General features: G+C 46.1%; 1 protein-coding gene across 1 annotated transcript in view; it reads right to left on the bottom strand.

Annotated features, from left to right (window-relative positions):
- TLL2 (tolloid like 2) overlaps window positions 1-19718 on the bottom strand; it is a 114397-nt gene that overhangs the window by 91509 nt on the left and 3170 nt on the right. The window contains exons 3-4 of the mRNA XM_026851468.1: window positions 19515-19589; window positions 499-555 (exon numbers count right to left, since the gene is read on the bottom strand). Coding sequence (XP_026707269.1) covers window positions 499-555; window positions 19515-19589 — 132 coding nt within the window. The remainder of the gene's footprint in view (window positions 1-498; window positions 556-19514; window positions 19590-19718) is intronic.

The raw sequence follows: 19718 nt of genomic DNA on the forward strand, positions 1-19718 counted from the left end.
TGGCTTAAAGCATCCAGCAGAAGATGACATCCAACAAGGTTTATGGTTCATGCATATGCAAATATGGTCTACCTTACACACCTACATGAACCACTAACTCATTCTTAGTGCCATCCAGTCACATTTGATCATTAATACCTAAAATCTCCTACAACTTCATGGAAATTGGAGGGTCTCTCAGTGAAGATTAACTACAGCTATGATTGTCCAGACAAGCAAGCACAAAGAGACAAGCACATGCACAACAGAAATACCATCTCACTGTTCATGCAGCTTGTAGAATAGTTGGTTTACACTCCCAGAGGCAGCTGGTTTTATCTCTTTTCCCCCTCTCCTCCTTCCCAGTCACTTGTTACTATGGCCTCTCCTGTGCTACCACAATCATTCACAGTACTGGGAAGCAACACAGTAAAAACCAGCTTGGTTTTACCACTCACTAAAAAGCAGTTTGTTCTCAACCAGGTCAGTCCCTCTTTGCACTCAGTTCCCACAGCTCACCAATACTGGAAGAAGTAAAATGGGAGGGAAGACTGTCTTCCTCAGCAGCATCCCAGACTTAAGCCAGAATAAAGTGGCCACCACTGCAGTGCCAGTGGACATGGCTGGCTTAGACAGCAGCTGCTGAGTCCTCCTTAGGCAGTGGGTGGTCTTCTACTCCAGTATGCCCATCCCTCCCTTTCCAGGTTTGTCCTGAAAACAAAGCATCACCCAGAGTTACTCATCCCAGGCCTTCACAAACATTCACAGGGCTACATTAAATTTACAACTGTATAAATATACAAATATACACCATAACCACTTCTGGTGGCCATCCCTTATCTGAAATACCCCAGCTGTACCCTGTGCATTAGCCTAGTCCTGTCTGTGCCAGAGATTCACTCCCTCCTTTGGGGCAGCAAGTACTTGGTACTATTGCAAGTGATCAATATGCTTTCATGTCGAACACCCAGAAAAGCACAAAGGTAACAAGGAGCCTTGGAAAAACTGGTGCCACAGCTGGAGCCTTGGAAAGACTCAAGACCTTGTAGGAATACGGATGCAGAGCATTAGCGCACACTCTGCCATGGGGCCACTCGGCTGTCTAAAACATGGAGGCTTTTTTAATCCTTGCTCGGTGTATACATCCCTGGCTCTGCAAGAGAGAGGATCCCTGTCATTGTCAGTCCCCTTTACCCCACAGCTGGATCTATTCCAGGAGCAGCATCATACAGTCATATAATTAGTGACTATTGCAACACATAAGCAGGGCTGGATTGAAGGTGCAACAGAAAACTTCAATTTTGACATTTCCTAGCCTTACTAAAATGTCTTTACTCAGGGAATGAAGTCAACTTCTTTCCTTGACAAGCTGTCTGTGCCCCTGGATAGCAAGCAGTCTTGTGTCAGAAGCATGTCTGTCTGAAGTGGGATGTTGAGGTTTGACAAAAGCAGGAAGCGAAGGGGAGAGGGGACAGAGCTGTCTATATGAGACAGTTGCCAGAATTTAACAGTGCCAGTAAGGTCTCCCTGCATTAGCCTTGCTCTGAGGCAGGGAAGCCGTTTTATGCCTCAGGCTCTGAAAACACTTCCCAGCCCCAGGCAGACCAATGTCAGGAGAAACTCTAGCCCCAAGAGCTGCAAATTAGAAACTAGTTCCAGTTTCCCACAGCCTTAAGCCAGGCCTTGCCATGAGCACCCCTGGGCATCAGCAGAACAGGGGATCACCAGACCTCGTGGAAAAAAGGAAGGTACCAAAAATGGGAAGTGGCTCATTTATTGCAGGACATTTATGCTGGCTCAGAAAGAAGACTCAGTGCTCAGGCATTTGTTCCAGTGGCTGCTGGTTTTCAACACCTCCTGCTTCTCCAGAAGATGCCACTGACAGGGCATTAGCTCAGCAGGAGAGACCAAGGGAACTGTAGCAAACCCCTTTCCCTCTGACCATTAGCAGAAAGGATGAGCAGGAAGATCTGCCCTGGCTTGCCCTCTCAGGGAGCAGGATTCCCACGCCAGCTATGGATCAGTAGAAAGCAAAATGCAAGCACTTTCCAGAAGGTCTGCCCCCATTAAAAAGAGTTTCCAGATACTGAGCTATTGTAACCATCCAGCAGCAGCAGATCTGCTCCCCGTCCTGTCAGTCATCCCTCTGCAGCTACATCAAACCACCACAGTTTTTAACCCATCAAATGCCAGTGCTTCCCTGCATGGTACACACCCATACTTTAATATTAACGTGGCATAAGTTTAAAACCATCACGAAGCAGCATTGCCTAGCATGGAGGTCTTCAAGCTGTACTCTTCTGATTCCCCTCCAGATTTTGCATAGACCTGCAGTATAGTGGGGAACAAACCTGCATCCACTCTTCATCCACCTGAAAGAGGACAGAGCTCCATCACCATCAGACACTGAAGAGGCTAATGCACTGGTAAAAAGGGATATTACCAAGGTCTGGAACTCTGAGGAAGTTTAGAAATGTAGTATTTAAGGAAGTTCAGAAAAATGTAACTCAGTTCCCTACATACCACTCCTCAAACAAAGCAACCAACAGATGACAATTGCTTCTGCACACTCAACTATACAAGTAGTCTCATGTCCATTCATTTATCTGGACACCACTGCCCTGCATCAGTCTTCACTGGACACATTCAAATACTCCACAATCATGCAGTATGCACCCCACTCCATAGATATGTTGACATGATGGAGACTGTTGGACTACAATGCTGACAGAGGGGTAATTTAAACATGTCAAACCGATTTTTATATTACTCAGCCAGGAGGAAATTGAAAGCACCAAGATCCTTAAATTTTCTGTGTCCTTAGCAGGACCTGCTGTAACAAAAGGATACTGTAAGCACCAAAAAGAAAGCTTGCATCCAGCACAGAGATTTATACTTTGTTTAATGCTGGTTAGGCAGGATGAGTATAGTTCACGGTGTCCTTTCACATCAAAGGTGCAGGACATGGCACAGCTTTCGCACAGGAACTGAGTATCATCAGATGGAAAACCAGTATTTCTATGGCTGGTGATGGCTTCACATGCTAAGGCTGGTGCTGTCTCCTGATGAGCTCTGACTGCACAGAAAGGTTCCAAGATCAGTGACAGAAGGTGGCACAATGTGTCAGAGAGCAAAGGAAAGGGGGAACATATCAATGTATTTCTCTGGGTTTATTGCTAGCAGGCCCTTTTACATCTACACACTAGATGTTGAAAATCAGTCATGACTCATACGAAACCTCACCTGCTTCACTAGTCCCAGACACAGGGCAAACAGCCATTGGGAAGTTTGGAGAAGACAACCCAAGGAACTTCACAGATCTAGAAGCAATAAATAAACCCCAATATATTCCCCCAAGAGAAAAAACAATGCACTGCACTAAATACACATGATTCTGCCATCAGCAGAGAATACTGTGTATAAACTAGCTGAAGGAGGTGCACTGTCACGGCATGCTTGCCAAGTGCCATCAAAATTAGGACAGATTGTGAACTTCCACAAGCCAGGAAGTGATCCTATCCATTGTTCTTTAAAGCTGCTCTTCCCTAGTCACCCCTAGCTCCTAAGCAGAATCCCAAACTAGCTGAAAGTCAGTTATAAGCTCATATAATCAAAGTTTTGCTCTGGACCAGCATACTATGGGTTCAGGGCAAGCCACAGAACCAACTCACCCAGAGCACCATCTTCATGTTTCCTTCTGTTGACCCTGATAGAAAATGCATATTTATTCTCACACACCTTCTCAGCCCCAACCAACACAGCTGAATGAGTACTACTAGAGATCTACTACTACTGACTCTACAAACATACCCTTTTTTATTCTTCTTAACCTCATTAGTTCACCCACTGACTGTCCATGTGATGAACACCACCTGCAGCCATCTGTCAATGCCACAACACGGAGCTACCTGTCTATGTCCACCATAAAACCATACCACAGCCGCCAAATGCTTAGCTGAGACTGGGTAAAGAACAACTTATCATCTTTCCCAGGGGTCCTGTATTCAAGGCACAATGTGCTTCCCTGAAATCAGGCCCATCACAAATACAAGGTGCTTTCTGAAACCCCACCTCCATCCACAAAACCTCACCAAAAAACTAACAAAGTAGCAGGAGTTTCAAACTTCCAGTACTAGAAGATGTTCAGATACTACACTGTCCTACCTTCCATCACCTTACATCACAATTTGTTAGACACTTTCCTGGAGAGGACAGGAGATGGGGAAGCAATGGCATGCACCTCCACTAGTCATCCCCTCTCCACTGCAAGAAAAGTAATGGGCAGATTCAAAATTATCCCTCAAACCTGAGTGGTCCAATACTCATCTGCAAAACATGCTGCAAAGCAGCACTAAGCAATTTCCATCAGGTGTGGAGCATGGCTGCTACTGCCCTCAACATTTCCCCTCCTTTTCCCCAGCCAGTGTGATCTCAGAGTTCTTAAAGAAAGGATTTTCTTGCAATAGCAAAGGATGAGTATTTTCTGCTATTAAACACAGCTGTGTTCTTCTGAAACCTCCCCAAGACAGAGACAACACATGAGAAGCTTTGGTCTAAAAGGACACAAGAATGGGAGCTGGTAGGCAACACTAACTAAACCTCTACAACACCTGATGCACTAACTCACAAGCGAATAAGAAAAGAGTAAAGGGATGCTGCAGTTAAGCTCTGGCACTTCTCATCCCAGGAGGCTGTGGATGCTAAAACCTTACAGAGATTCAAAAAGAAAGGAGATGGAAGACAAAGCTATCCAAGATCATTAAAGACAGTGAACCATCTCTGGCTCTGGGCCCACTAGAGTCAGGGACACTTTTTGGCCATATCACTGTTTCACCCTGCTTTTCTCTACACCTCCCTTGGCATTTGCTGCTCTGTCCTGACGCTTTTGCAGCACTTGGGTATTTCATAGCTACAGCTCTGCTTGGTGTGAAATGGAAGAAGCTGCCAGGTTTGGGCTGTCCCACTGGCTCATCGTTTGAGGTAGATCGTGACAAATGTGAGAGGAAGATGCAGGGCCTTGAAGACAGGTCTGAAACAGGCTACTGAGTTTGTTTTAAGGCAGAACAGTCATTCTTAAGTATTAACCGTACATTTCTACGGGATCATTTTAGCTTTAGCAAAGCTCCAAATACAAAGGAACAGATTTAAAAAAGGACTTTAGAAAGTATTTTCCAAGTACTTATCCATACCTTTAGGCTGCCACCTAACTTTAAAATTCTAGTATGAACTGCCTTCAGTTGAAAAGAATAATTTTCATAGGGGGCCTTTAATAAAACAGCAGGATGTAATAATCTCTGGGATGTTCCTAGAGAGGTCACAGTAAAACATGCAGCATGTTGGGCACTGAACAACAGGGCAAGGTATGTAGGATGAGAAAGAATAATGTGGTTATCAGCTGGGAAACTACTGAACATGCAGAGCCACAGATCAGTCTTCATGGCTGGAAAGCTTATCCAGTTGCCCCCACTTGTATTTTTTTCAGACCCAGGTCAGAGAGCCACAGTAACAGGCTGGATCGTTCCTGCGAAATCCTGAAGCAGCAGAAATGGTTTCAGAAATGGAGAGGGTGTTCAGAAGAGCTTGCTTTGCAGGGCCCAACTTCCAGGCAGCAAGATGGCAAGAGAGAAAATGCAAGGCTGAAATCACCCCCAGACACATTCAGCTCGTTCAAAGCTTCCAGCAAGGGGATTTAGCTGGAGCTTAAAGCAGTTCTCTGTGACTCTTTGTCACAGAAGTGTAGGTACAAACAAACAGGAGCTGGGACAAAGGGAGTCAACACACATTTTATTAGTAAAAAGTTAATCGGCTTAAAGTGTGCAACTAAATAAGCAAAGCTTACATTAAAGTGACCCGCCAAGAAAAGATGCCATGGAAATAAAGTTATAGGAAATACAATATAGCCTCTATGTTCTTTTGTAATCCAGCATGATAAATATTCATGATTCTGGGTTAATGGGGTATCCAGCTCTCAGCCACCACAATAGTTTTTTGTTTATTCTCAGGACCATGAACTTTGGAACCATGAACCTGAATTTCAGGACTCTGCATTCATGCATGTTAGCAAAATTCAGGGCAAGTCAGGGGGATGGAGACAATGCCAGGACCTTGGCTTGTGACAGTGTAATGGAGGTTGCTGGCAGGTTTCTGATAACAAGTTACAAGAGCCCCAGGATGCACAGGACTTTGGCTGTATCCAGCACTCCCTCTGCCTCACCACCATCAGGAGAGAAGAGGCACCACCTGCAACACAACTCCATCCCTCACCTCCCGCCCCTCCAGGACATGGCTCATTCCAGAGTTTCTCTCTTCAGAGGACAATGGCATCCTCAGGCCAGCCCTCAAGGAAACAGCAGTTGCCTGCATCACACAGCAGCACCTCTGAGAAGGTAAGAGGTCCACTCCTTACACAGAAAGGAAGACCTGCACACCCCTAAACAAAATCCCTTGAGCCTTCACATTGGCTGAAAGGGCACTTTGGCATTCTGAAAATAGTACAGCAGGGAGAGGTCACCAAGCTCCAGCCCTGCATTCAAAATGGATAGCAAACCTCCTTCCAAAGCATATTTTAAAGAGTCCCAGGCCTCCCCAGCCAGCCCCACATGCAGTTGCTCCTTTGACAATGCTGCCTTCTGCTGATAGCAACATTGCCAGCTCTCCCAGTTTTCCTGTGAGACCTTCCAATGCCTCTCCTCCAACTTGTATTAATACATACAGATCACTGTTCCCCCTTTTTAAGGTATGTTAGGAGTCTTTGGGATTAATGAAGGACATGAGGAAACATTTTTTTCAAAAAAACCCACAACACAGAAACTGAAAGTTCAAAGTCTTGAAACCAATATGAAGAAAACAACTTTAAATGCTGAACTGAATGCATTTTAAGACTCTTGAGCTTGTTGTTTTGTTTTCCTGCATCCACTCACAACTAAGATCAAAGACTATGATCCAGTAAGGTCTTCAGGAGCTTCCTGGAGTATTCCATTCACCAAAGTATTCACCTTCTTTCTCTACAAAACCTTCCCATTAGCTTTTCTCCCCCTTCTCCCATGTAATGTAGTAAACAATGAAAGCAGGCTTTCAAACAGCCTGGCACCAAACAGCCAGGCCCTGTTTTGCTGAGAGCTAGAAGCATGGCTCTCCACATCATCTGTGGATCAGTCTGCTTGGTCTGCAAACAGAGCTCATGTTCCTTCACTGACCCCTCAGGGTTTAATTGCCTATTTTAGGGAAAGTGCAGCCTAAGATTTGTAAATTAACAGGATCTGTTCTTCATGCATCTTCCTTTAGGACAACCTAGATGACAAACCTTGCCACAGGGAGCTTTATTTCTACTTTTGGGCAGAGCTCCTCATTCTGATCAGCTAAATCTGAGCAGCAATAGGACAGGCAGTACGAAGGCCAACTGTTTCTTCAGAATACTGCTTCCTGTAACAATACAAAAGTCTGAAAGAAACAACAATGCTCCCTTAGATTTTAAGTCTTTGATGCTTGAATTGCAATACTTCTACACAGGAGTACCATAAAATATTTATACATAAAGAAGAGAAATTCAGCCAGATCCATGAAAGTTGAGAAATTAATACAAAAGGTGAAAGTGTACTTTTGGAAGGAAAACTATTTCTCCAACTAGTGAAATATCTGACTTGAATCACAGAAAGGCTCTGTCTAAAAATCAAATACATTAGTAAACAGCAACAGCCTTCTCAAAACTGAGGTATCCTGCTCAGAGAGCATGTATTTAGCATTTAAGTTTGTAAGCTTTTATCTCTGCAATAGCTGCATTAGCATAAAGATGACTGTCCAGTGGGAGGAATACACAAATGTGTACAGGAGGAAGGGAACTCATGGTGAAGAAAACACTTTTCCCATTCCCTGTATGGAATTTTGCACAGAAACTCCTGTTCCTTCTGAAACAGGGGACACCCCCATGTCCTCCCACTCAGCTCCAAGGCCCTGTCTCTTCCCGTCACACTTGTCACAATCTACCTCTCTAATGACAAGACAGTGGGACAGCCCAGACTTGGCAGCTTCCTCCATTTCGACACCAAGTGGAGGTGTAGCTATGAAATACACAGGCACCTCAAAAGCATCAGGACCCAGCCACTGACACCGCCCAGGAGGACAGAAACAGCAGGCACACTTGATGGTTTGAGGTTCTCCATTTCACACATACTTGAAAACCCCATGGCAAATGCATCACCCTTCTGCCAGGAGATGAGAGACCGTACAATGGGCAAAGAGGGCAAAAGTACAGAAAATGCTCTTCTCACTGTCAAGAAAAAAAAAAAAGAGGGTAATCAGGAGGTTTTACTCCTTATGTCAACATCCCATTACTAACCAGCAGTTTATCTTGACAACAAAGCTTTCCAAGAAAAGGCAGAGACTTGGGCACTCAAGCAACAGCCTCAGGAGATCCCAGCTCTCTGCCAGGAAACAGCAAAAAACCCCCAGCATATCACATATCACCTTCCTACTGAAGCATGACAAAGAGGAGAATATATGGCAGAAGAGGCCAAAGAGGGGAAAAACAGAAATCAATAGGATCTAACAGAGCGTGACAGAAAATCACTTCCCCCATAAAAAGAGGTTACTTCCCAGGTTAATTAATCTTTTCTGTTCTGTACTTAGACACCCAGGAAATGGAAGGGGTCACGGGAGCAGCGTGGGTGGGAATGCAATCCCTAGAACATGCTTTTAAGAACAATCAAAGGTTAGAGATTAAATCCAGGCAGCGGTCAACTGCACAACACATCAGCAGCTTGATACAAGGGCCAGCTGCAGCTCGGAGCGTCACTCAAGCAAAATACACTTCCAACATCAACAGCACAGCAAATAACAGGCTTCTCTTCCAGGGCAAAACCAGCCCAACAGGCCACCTCAGCACCCCCTAAAGGGTAAGCCCCAAGAATCAGAGCATCTCTGCCTCCAGCACAGACACAAAAAAAAAAAAAAAAAAAAAAAAAAACTTGAGCAGCTGCTATAGAACCACAAAAAGCAGACTGCACCAGAAGTTACACTGTGCAAGTAACTCAGGAAGCTCTTGGCCCAGTGGCCCAAACTTCTCAAAACTTGCTTTTAGGTGGAGCTCTGCTTTACTCTTGTCAGGAATGCATAGGCAGGAGTCAAACCAACAGAGAAGCATCACAACAATGGCAGGGTACAAGATCTGGTGGCCATAGAAGCCTAAAATACACCTCTGGAGTATCAAGCATATCCAAAGCCAGGTGCATATAACTTTGAACTGCAGTTTCTTCTGACTGGAGCCCTACTGATAGGCTCCATAAAAGAAGTGCAGACCCTTGCTGTTTTATCACTCCCCTGCCCATATCTAACTTGAGCTATTGACAATAGGTCGCCCAAGGAATTGCTCTACTTAGGCCCAACATACTCAGTAAGGGAAATGCAGATGCATGATTTCCATCCCTTTCAAGGCCATCTGACCTGTAGGTCACTATATTAGGTTCCCCCGCTGCTTGCCAGAATCATTTACCAACTGCTGTTTCTCAGTCTGAGGCCTCTTGACTCCAGTACACTCAAATACCTCTGCCATGCAGCTGTCCAAGCTTCTCCTGCAGCAGTTGCCTCATTTGCTACCCACTACCCAACTTCTGTAGCAGAGAAATGGATAATGCAGCCAAAAGTCCCCTTTGTTACCCACATTTGACAGAGTCTCAGAATAGGCTTGTTGCACAGGATAGCTGTTCAAGACCGAGTTCCACATCACATCATTCGAGTCTACATTCATGCCCAAGAAGCTACATCACAAGCTCCAAAGTAGACCTAATGATGGTATTTCTGCAAGAAGGAGTTTCGACTCTGCAAGTCCAACGCATTTAAATATTTTTATACCTGGAGAATTTTAAAGCAAAACCAATACCTTCATCACACAGCATCCTGCCAACACACACATCAGGGCAGACAGTTCTCTACTTTCACAATAGCTGTCTACTCCTGGAGCAGGGACAGGCCCCTCTGTCAAGTACAGCCACTGCTAGTGGGAGGCAGGGCACAGTTTGTAAATAAATCTCTCTTCTCCAAACTCTCCTCTCCAAACTGAATGAACAAGCCCCGGCAAGTCTCACCTGAAATTCAGCATGCAAAATACCAACCAAAACAGTACTTATACCAAAGTTCTGAGCAAATGAGAATGCTGCTGATCAGGCAATCCTATCTGCAGGCAATGCTAAGTTCAAAGTCGCACTGATGACGAGCGGGAGACCAGCAACACCCACAGCTAAGACATGAGAAGTGGAGAAAGGAGCACCCTTCAGAACCATATCAGCCAGCTTCTAATAAAGAGACAAAGGCACTCCACCATACTCCAACACTAACTCTTAACAGGACAAAATAAAATGCTCAGCAGACTTGAACTTCTGTCTTACAACACTGTGGCATGGTTTACTCTGCAAACAACTTTGGGGTCTGTGGATGGAGAGGTTAAACAGATGATTTTTGCTTGGGTGCTGACATTTGCACAAATACAAAATGACTTGAGAAGATGTGAATTTCCATTCGGGTCTAAAGCTGAGCTGATTCACAGACCTGCAGCAGCTGTGGGTGTCTGACAATTTGTGTCAGTCAAACCAGAGGGTAATTTACCAGTGGCTGAGGTTTCACATGGGCTTCCTTCTCAATATACAGTTAAACATTTCTCTCCATTCCAAGCTAGGCTGACACAGACTAGCCAAGAAAGAGCAATCAATCATTGAGTTCTTTAATCATGGGCTTCCTTGCACATTTAAGCTGTTTCTATTGACAGGGAACCTTCCTGTTCAGAAAGTGCTAGAGTGGATCTGAACATCTAAGTACAGGTGCCCTTGGAGATCAGCATTTCTGGAAGCTCAGCTACAAAAAAAGAGGGGAAAATAAAATTTTAAAAAAAAAAAAAAAAAAAATAGCAGCTGAATCAAAACAACAGCCAGTTTCTGCTCAATCATCCATCTCTTCAGAGCAGTGAAAGAACATTTCAGCACTAGTTGAAAGCTGTTTTGTTGCAAGTTCATACCTGTAATACCCATGATCAAGAACCACCAGGTTGTTCAGTATCAGAGGTGCCTCCTTCCTTCCAAGGTTGCTTGTCTCCAAAAAGAGGATATAGACCTCCCCCATCAGGTCAGTGTTCTCCCCAGCCCCATCTCCTTAGCAAAGGCAGCTCTAGACCGATTCACAGAAACTGGCCCCACCATTTCCCTCTGGTTTCTCAAAGGGGAGATTGACCCACCTATTACAGCAAACAGCCTATTGCACAGAACTGGCTCGTCAAGCGCAATACAGCAGGTAAACGCACACCATAGCACAGGGCTGCCATTAGGTGAGCAAGGATGGAAGCCACTGACCACTTGGAGAACAGCATGAGTTACTGCTGGGGTGGGAGAGGAGATGGGGTACCCCACAGCCTGGGGGAAAAGGCATCACCACACACCCAAGGCAGAAAGCAGAGAAGGATTTGAGCAATCCTCCAGGCAGGCATTGGAGAGAGCTTCAGGAAAAGGGAGACGGGGGAACATCCAAAATGGATCTGTAGGAAACTCAGAGAGAAGCAGGCAGAGAGCACAAGGGTCTCTGCCGCAAATGCAACATTAAAAAAAAAAAAAGAAGAAAAAAGGGAAATGGACATATTTGAGAGAGAGGACCAGAAAATCCACTGTAGCAGGTACACAGCACCTGCAATTTCCCAAGTACAAACATGTGAGCCTGAACACACTGCAACTCTTCCCTAGACTGGGGCAGCAGCCACTCACCTGGGAGACACCCACAGGCCCAGTTTTAGCAGTGAGAAAGAGGTGGCTTACCAGTAAAATGCAGCTAGTTCTTGCATTAGCCATCCAGTAAGGCATAGGCTCACCATGCCGCAGATTAGGACAGGAAGAGAATAAAAACTCCAAGCACAAGTGCAAAGTGCCTCAAACAAAAATCCTTGGCTTTGCTACTTTTCAAGCCTGAAAGACTTGCAGCACAATTTCTAAATGCCTTTGTCTGGAGCTCTGTGACTTACTAATCTTATGCCACACAACACCTGAGGAACAAGCAGTGATTGATCAAACCTGTGCCAGCTATGGTCAAGGGCATACACCTGTGAACTGCACCCAGCCTATTACATTCAATAAAAGCTCTACAAGGTCTTTGCAGAGAAGCATCCATGACAACTACAATTACCTCTTACCCACCCTACCTGGCTTCTTTAAGGGGGAGCCCCTGTCCTAAATTTGCCCATCCCTTGTCCATCGCTAAATCCCAAAGTATACATATAACACTGAGTGTTACATCTCATGCAGGACAAGCAGATCCAACACACCCAAAGAAGTGTCAAAGATCAAGCATGCTTTTGTCAGGTCCCAAGTAGACAACTAAACACTGGAAAGACTTCAGACCTGGATCTCAAACGCTTCTCTTCCTGGTGACCATAATGTTTTGATCTCAAATTCCACAGGCCAGTGTCTTTTTTACCTGCAAATCTCAGCTGCAAGAAAATGGTTGGGGGTTATTTTTTCTTTAAGCCACAGCCATTAGCTTTTGCTTGGCTAGGATTATAGTAAAAGACACCTTAAAACCTTCCCTTTGAGGAGGAAGCTTCTGCTGCAGCTCTACCTCACTGCAAAATACAGCCTCCCCAACAGCAAACGACTGCATCACTGAACGCATAAAGACTCCAGCAGTCCTCACCCACCTGTTTTCCGTTCTGTAACTGCTGTCACGTCCCCAAAGCAGGTAAATTAAAGACTGAATAGTCTGTTTTCTCATTCTTTTCCTAGACCACCCAAAAAGACTCAGTCAACTTCCTCCTTGAGCATTTAACCCTTTCTGCAACCTACTGTGGAAAAAACATAAGGGCAATGATTGCTGGCAAGAGCTTTCTTCTCCCCCTATAAATGTTTGCAACAGCATCAAGGAATCCATGGACTGGATTATGTCCCAGACTCTTCCCTCAAAGCACACATGTAAGCACTGGTGACAAAGAAAGGAGGAAATAAACCTTCATTTCTGGAAGCCCACATGGCTTCTAATGTCAGTAGACCAGGATTCAGCTACCAGCACTGCCACCACCATACTGACTGCCATTGGCTCCCACCATCATCTTCTGCAACTTGGAGTCCCACGCTAGAGGCACTGGTACCTTCACCACAGCTGCAATGCAGCTCACTTAGGCTTTCCACACAAGCTCAGAGGCTTCAAAGCTCTATAGAAAATCCGTATGACAGAGATTCCTCCACGGGAATCTAGGATTCCCAAGCAAAGGGCAGGTCGGCACATGCTCTGCCAGTGCTCCTGCCATTGCCAAACCAAACAGGACAACTTGTGAGATTGCAGGAAAGCCCTCATCAAGAGCTGACTGGGCCAGATTCACAGGACAACCTGAAAAGAATTTACAAGTTGCCCTGCTAAGATGTTGGATCTGTGCTTCCAACAGAAAAAACAGCATCCGCATCCCACTCAAAACGTGAGCAATATTCAAGTGACCTGGACTTTACAGATCCTCTCTCCCCCTTCTCATTCAATTACCCCCTCAAGGTTTTCAGTTCCTAACAGCTGCCCACAGAAATGTCTGCACCAGATTTCAGATGATTTCACCACAACTCAAACAAAATTTTCTGTCTCCAGAACAAAAGGCTCTGTGCCTATACAGAGGGAGAGCCAGGAAGAACAGAACGACAGTGAAGCACAATTTAGGTCTCTCTGAGAGCTTCTCTCGGGACAGCATGCAGGGTATGAGGCCTCTGGCATGGGGCATTTAGAAGCTGGTGGATCAAATCAGCAGGTGGAGCAGGATCAGGGATGCACAGTGCTACCCTGCAACTGGGCAAGGAACATCCACGCTTGAAGGAGCAGTGGTTTGGCAGGAGAAGCTGCACCAAACTGCTTCTCTAACAACTTTTCTAGTGATAAAGACATGGGAGATGGGACCACTACTCAGTTCCCTAATGGTGCCCCCTCACACCTCTTGCCTCATTCTTCCCCTTCTGAGCTTGCATCCCGAGCACTCCAGAAAATCCATAGGGACTAACTCACTTTCTAGGTGCTGGCTCCTTGCCAGTGCCCTGCTCCTGTTCTGCAGCCTCCCCACACCAGGCTCTGCCTTGCTCAGAAGCACTGAGCAAAAGCCATCTCTCTGATCAGAGTCTCATGGATCTCATAGAAAGACACTGAACTTGCTTGCAAGGCTCATTTGTACCTATATGCAATTCCTCCTCAGTCTGGCTCCTCTCAGCAATGCAAACCCTCCTGAAGGGTACTGAAGACACATGCAGGCAGCAGGAGCCCTGGACCCTTTTGACCTCTGCCTCAGGAGCACATGGCTAGGCAGGCAGATCTGCCTGTCTCCTAATGCAAACACCTGCACAGAGAAACACTGCATCATCTGTTTGGCCTGGTAGACAAGACTTGCAGGTTGGCCCATTTCTGGACTCAGCCTACAGACAGGACATGTCACACAAGAATAAACTGCCTAGCCAGAGCAGACAGGGGACTCCAACACAGGACACCCTCAGTGAACGCCACCCTGGAAGACGAGCTACTGAGGGAAATGCCAGGCCTTGGGACTAGACGCTGCACCTCCTGCTCACAAAGGCAGGAAGCACTGTATCCAGGAACCAAGATGCTGAAACTAAACCACAGCTTTTTCTCCTCACCTGCTGATTTGGCAGGTGGAAAAGAGCCTCATCACAGGCTTGCTGCTGGAGAGAAGGGGTCATTGAGCCTGTAAACATCCAGGGGACAAGTTATTCAGTGCCCAGCTCTCCTTCCTATTTATGTCCCCCACCTCGCCTTGCTGAATTAAGTTAGATTATACCATCTCCAGAGGTCACTTTGAACCTCAGAGATTCTGCTCTTCACCTCAAATTAAAGTTCATATAAGCTTGCACCAAAATAACTAACAGAACAAATTACAGCCTATTTAATTCCTTTGGTTCCAGTTTGACTGAGGAGCCCCAGAACGATGTGCTTGTTTTGTTTACCAGGCATCCATAGTTCCTCCTGCTGCCTGTCTGTCAGGTAGCCTCACTCAGATCTACACCCTGGCCTAGGTATCCTTAGCTGGACCCTCTGAGCAGCAGATCTATCCAAAGCACATGTCAGGCTTACATTTTTTCCATCTGGGTAAGAACCTTTGCACTCTTTCCTTTGAATAGCTCCAGTGACCTGCTGCAAGACTCAGCAAAACCCACTCAGCAGAGTCAGCACTGTCACCTCCCCTGGCAACTCAAACTGACAGTGCAGCCCTGCTCCTTTATCAGCCATTCAGGCATTTTGCCCCGTTTTTCTACCGTATCAAAAAGGCACGAAAGCAGCCACAGATTAGGAAAAGAAAAACCTGAACGGCTGGAGTTAAGAGGTTGAGCAACAGAGGGGTTATGGCCCATCAGCTGAGCCCTGGTAACTGGGCACGTGTTTATACCAGTAGCTCTGTAGTTGCACTGATTTAGGAGGTTGCTGCCCTGTGCTGTCCCTCCTGCCTTGCTGCTGGAGATTATTACACCCTTAGCTAATGCAACAGAGAGGAGTGTGTGCCAGGCTTTTCACTCCCAGTCTAGCAGATCAACCATCAACAGTCTGCACTCAACCTCAGGGTATGAGCTGCAGGGGTGAGGAACTGGCAAGCTTTCACTTTGTAACCTGCCAGATCTAAATCCATCGCGGCCTCTGGGTCACAGCCATTAGCCTGCAGCAAAAAAGAAGTAAAGCACTATAGTTTTAACAGCTTTAGAAAACATGTAAGTGGATCAGCAGTTTGTCTTCACAATGGGCTAAGAGCCCGCATACAATAGCAGCCACAAGACCATAGGAGCCTGTGCCTACAGCACCAATGGAAACATCACCACAAGTCACACAGTGCAGCTCAGTTTCCACAGACCATCAAAAACTTTTCCTCACAAAACATATCAGGCACCTGAGCTTTTCACAGTAGGTCTGCAATCACTGCCCTCTCGCCAGACATTCTTCTAGACAAATACTGACACTGTCCCACCAGTGGAGGAACTCAGGCCCAAGGAAGTTGAGACAACTTGTCACTGCTAGAGCACATCAGAAACAGAGCATGACAGACTTCCTACACAGGCATTAGGCAACTGCCCTGACATAGCCCATCCTGGAGAGGCAAGTCCGTTATAGGCGTCTTCACCTCATCTTGCTTGCAGAAACAGATCTCTCCACTCATTAATCTTAGCTGAACTAACCCTTTGGGATGGCGTCTGCAGCAGTGAACACCTGCCTAGATGTGTTGATGGTCTAGTACTGGAAAAGGAAGAAGGCTGTGAATGCAAGGCAGGTGGAGTAGGAGAGGCAGGGTCTAATATGGGTCCATGTGGTACAAGTCCTGCTTGCTTTGTTGTGGAGTTGACTTTAAAAACTGGAGCCATCAGTGCACAGGGATAGGTACATGGTATATAGCGACTGCCTTGTTCCCTAGGTGCTCTGCACTTTAGGTTGATACAGTCCACATGAAGAGAAACTGGATCAGAGCGCCTGGAAGCACAGCCAGCCAGGACAGACTGAAAGAGCCTCGGTCTCTAGCTTCTACAGAAAATACGACCAAAACTTGAGGAAGCTAGTAACAGTGCTCACCAGTGAAAAAGGCTACAGCAAAGCAGAAGGCACCGTCCTGTCCTCCACACCCACACAGACTGGGTGAGAAAGACAGACTTAAACTGCACTACTGGAGCCTCAGATCAGACAACAGGAAGGCCAAAGCCATGCTGGGCTAGGCTGTCTGACAGCCTCCCAGAGACAGGTGTGTGCCAGCACTGTCAGAAACACCAGCCTGGTCCTGGGTTCCTGAAAAAGACTGTGTGACCTCCAGAGATTCTCTCCACTCCTTCCCTTCTATTGGAAAGAAGACACTGAAAAAGTATTAGAGGCAAACACTGAGAAGTCAGAACACAAAGATCATTTCTGCGATTGATCCTGACTGAATTGAATTGAGAGGAATAACACCGGTAAGGTTTTTCTGCCCACTAGGAGAGGAGGTGAGGATGTACAACAAAGGGAGGCTACTGTTGGCAGTCCAGGCTCTTCTCTGTGTATGTGCAGAAGTGAGAGGTAGAGAGCCTGGAAGATGGGTGGACTGCAGGAGAAAGAAAGGGTCTTACAGCAAATGGCAGTTTGGGGAATTTTTTTTTTTTTCCCCTTTTCTGCCACAGGTTCCCTGTCTGATGTAGGTATGTCAATTAAAGTAAATTTTCTCTATGGGGTCCTTAAAGGAGCATTGCTCATCCTCCACATACTTGGGCTGACAGTCATACCAACAGTCCCAAGTGAAGAGAGGCACACTGGAGATGATGCTGTACTTTTGAGGAAAAAGCAAGGATAATACATTTTCAGACGTGAAGGCCAAAGCACTGTACCTGCTGCTCTTCAGGTCTGAACCACAGCTGTATCACTAACAACTAGTTTCACTTAAAAGAAAGAAAGACTAATTCATTACCGTTTAGAAGTAGACTCAAATACAGTAAAGCATGTTTGGGTGGGCTGGGCGAATACTGATTAAAGAGAACTTTTAAAATCCCACCAAACCAGTTATCAAATCACAAATGATTCACTGATCAAGGGAATGTTTTGTGCAAAAAATACTCTGTGGAGAGGACTGAGTTGAATTTGGAATAAAATCCACCACTCACAGCCCACATACAAGGCCAGTTAAACAACTTGCTGTACAAGACAGAGGGCTCTGACAGACATTGCCTTGGCAGAGCTCGCCTATGTGAGCAGATACCACTACAAGTGCCCTAAAAGCAGTCAGGGGAGAGTTGATAACAAGGGAAGCTATCACCAAGGGACACTGAGGAACAGCTCAGAGAAAGACCAAGAACACCACACACAAAGAAACTCCTTCATTTTTTTCGATTCCTTCAGTATTAAGAAAACAGGACTTTGCACAAAGTTATCTGTAAATGGAACAAGCCTAACAAGGTATCGATCGACAATTTCCCAGGAGAGAAGCAATTCGCAAGACCGCAATATTTGCTGATAGCTGGAACCGAAAGGAGCTAACAGTCACGTCGAGTACCACTCAGTTTTCCGAAGAGAAAATCTAAGTTCATATTCCCTTCGAGTTAAAATATCAGGGATGACAGAAAGTACTGGAGAAATCAAGCGGTTAAGAAGGGTTACAGCGAGCTCAGAAACGACCGAGTGTAGTCTAATACGGGAACGACAAACTCTGAAAAAGGGATGGAAGGAGCAGCTGGAGGCTTTCTGGAGAGACCGCGGTAACTTGCACACAGGCAGCCAGAAAGCATCTGGATACTCCGGACCCCTCGGTTGGTGCCCAGAGCGGTCTCCCCAGGAGAGCCCCTGCGCCAGCGCTGACCGCCGCGGGCACCGGCTGCTCCTGCCTCCCGGTACGCACCGCCGCTCCCGGCCGGACAGACCCCGGGACATGTCGAAACAGCTGCCATCCGGCTGCAAAAATGCACAGAAAAAGCTTATGTTGGGGGGAGGCGGGACCCCGACACTAAAATTTAAAGCACCGCTGGGCATTCGTCTGGCTTTGCAGAGATCTCGCGTGGGAGGGGCGGATAACAGGTGGGTGAGCGCAGAGATGGAGAGACGGGGGGATTATTTAAAAAAAACCCCAACAAACAAAAAAACCCAACCAAAACAACCCAAGCGTAGCCTCCTACCGGGGCTGCAGCCTGCAGGTAACCGCAGGGCTGGGGGGCAACCAGAAACCTCCCAAAGCTAATTTTTCTTCTTAGTATCTAGAACAGTGCTGTGTTTCAGATTCAGTATGGGATTTGGTATGAAAAGAATGTTAATAGTACACTGATGTTTTCAGTTGCTAAGAAATCAAGGACTTTTCAACTTCCTCTGTCCTGCTAGTGTGCAGATGTACAAGAAGCTGAGAGGTAGCACAGCCAGAGCACCAGAACCAAATTGGCCAATGAAATATTCCGTAACATGTAACATCATGTTCAGTACATAAATGAGGGTTAACTGGGAAACAGGGGCTCTTGCTTCCAGGATTGCAGTTTTTGAAATCTTCTTTTCTCTGGGATTGCTAACCAGGAACAGGCTGGGCATCACTCGGCAGGTGGTGAGCAATCACATGGTGCATTACCCATTTTTATTTTCTATTATTATTACTATTATCATTAGTCTAGTTTATTTCAATTATTAAACTGTTTTTATCTCAGCCTACAGGTCTCCTTACCTTTTACCCCTTCTGTTCTCTTCCCACACCCCCTGGGGGTGGGGGGGGGATGCGTGAGCGGCTCCATAGTGCTTGGCTGCCGGCCATGTTTAAACCTCAACAGCAGGCTACTGCAGACTGTTCCTGCCCCTCCCCTCCTCCCCCCATTTAATATTGGTTTCCCAGAAAAGATAAAAGTCAGGAAGTTAATATTCTCTCTAAACCTTCAGGGAGGCCAAAAAGGCTGCATCAAATCCTGGCATGAAGACCATGGTCAAAAGCTCTGCTGATCAAATGTGCTAGAGTTTTCTGCAGCTGGTGAAAAGCCCATTGGGTAAAGACAAGCAGCTGGCTGGAGAGCATGGAGGAGACTCCTTCCTGCAGGAAGGGGATGCTGGCACGAGTTACCCACTTTCCAGCCCAAACATCATGTTCTCCACCGATCTTCTGTAACACAGCACTGAGGAGACATGGCCCACATAGCTACCTAGGGGGAGAGGTCAAGAAAGATAAAAAACCAGTGTCATGTAAACAACTACCAGCAAGGTACAAGATGTTACAGTAAGGGCACTCAAAAAAATTGTATGTTTTTGTGCATGATGGATGCAACCCCACC

Source organism: Athene cunicularia (assembly GCF_003259725.1).
Source record: "Athene cunicularia isolate RWA chromosome 6 unlocalized genomic scaffold, athCun1 chr6_part1, whole genome shotgun sequence".
In the NCBI taxonomy this organism is placed as follows: domain Eukaryota; kingdom Metazoa; phylum Chordata; class Aves; order Strigiformes; family Strigidae; genus Athene; species Athene cunicularia.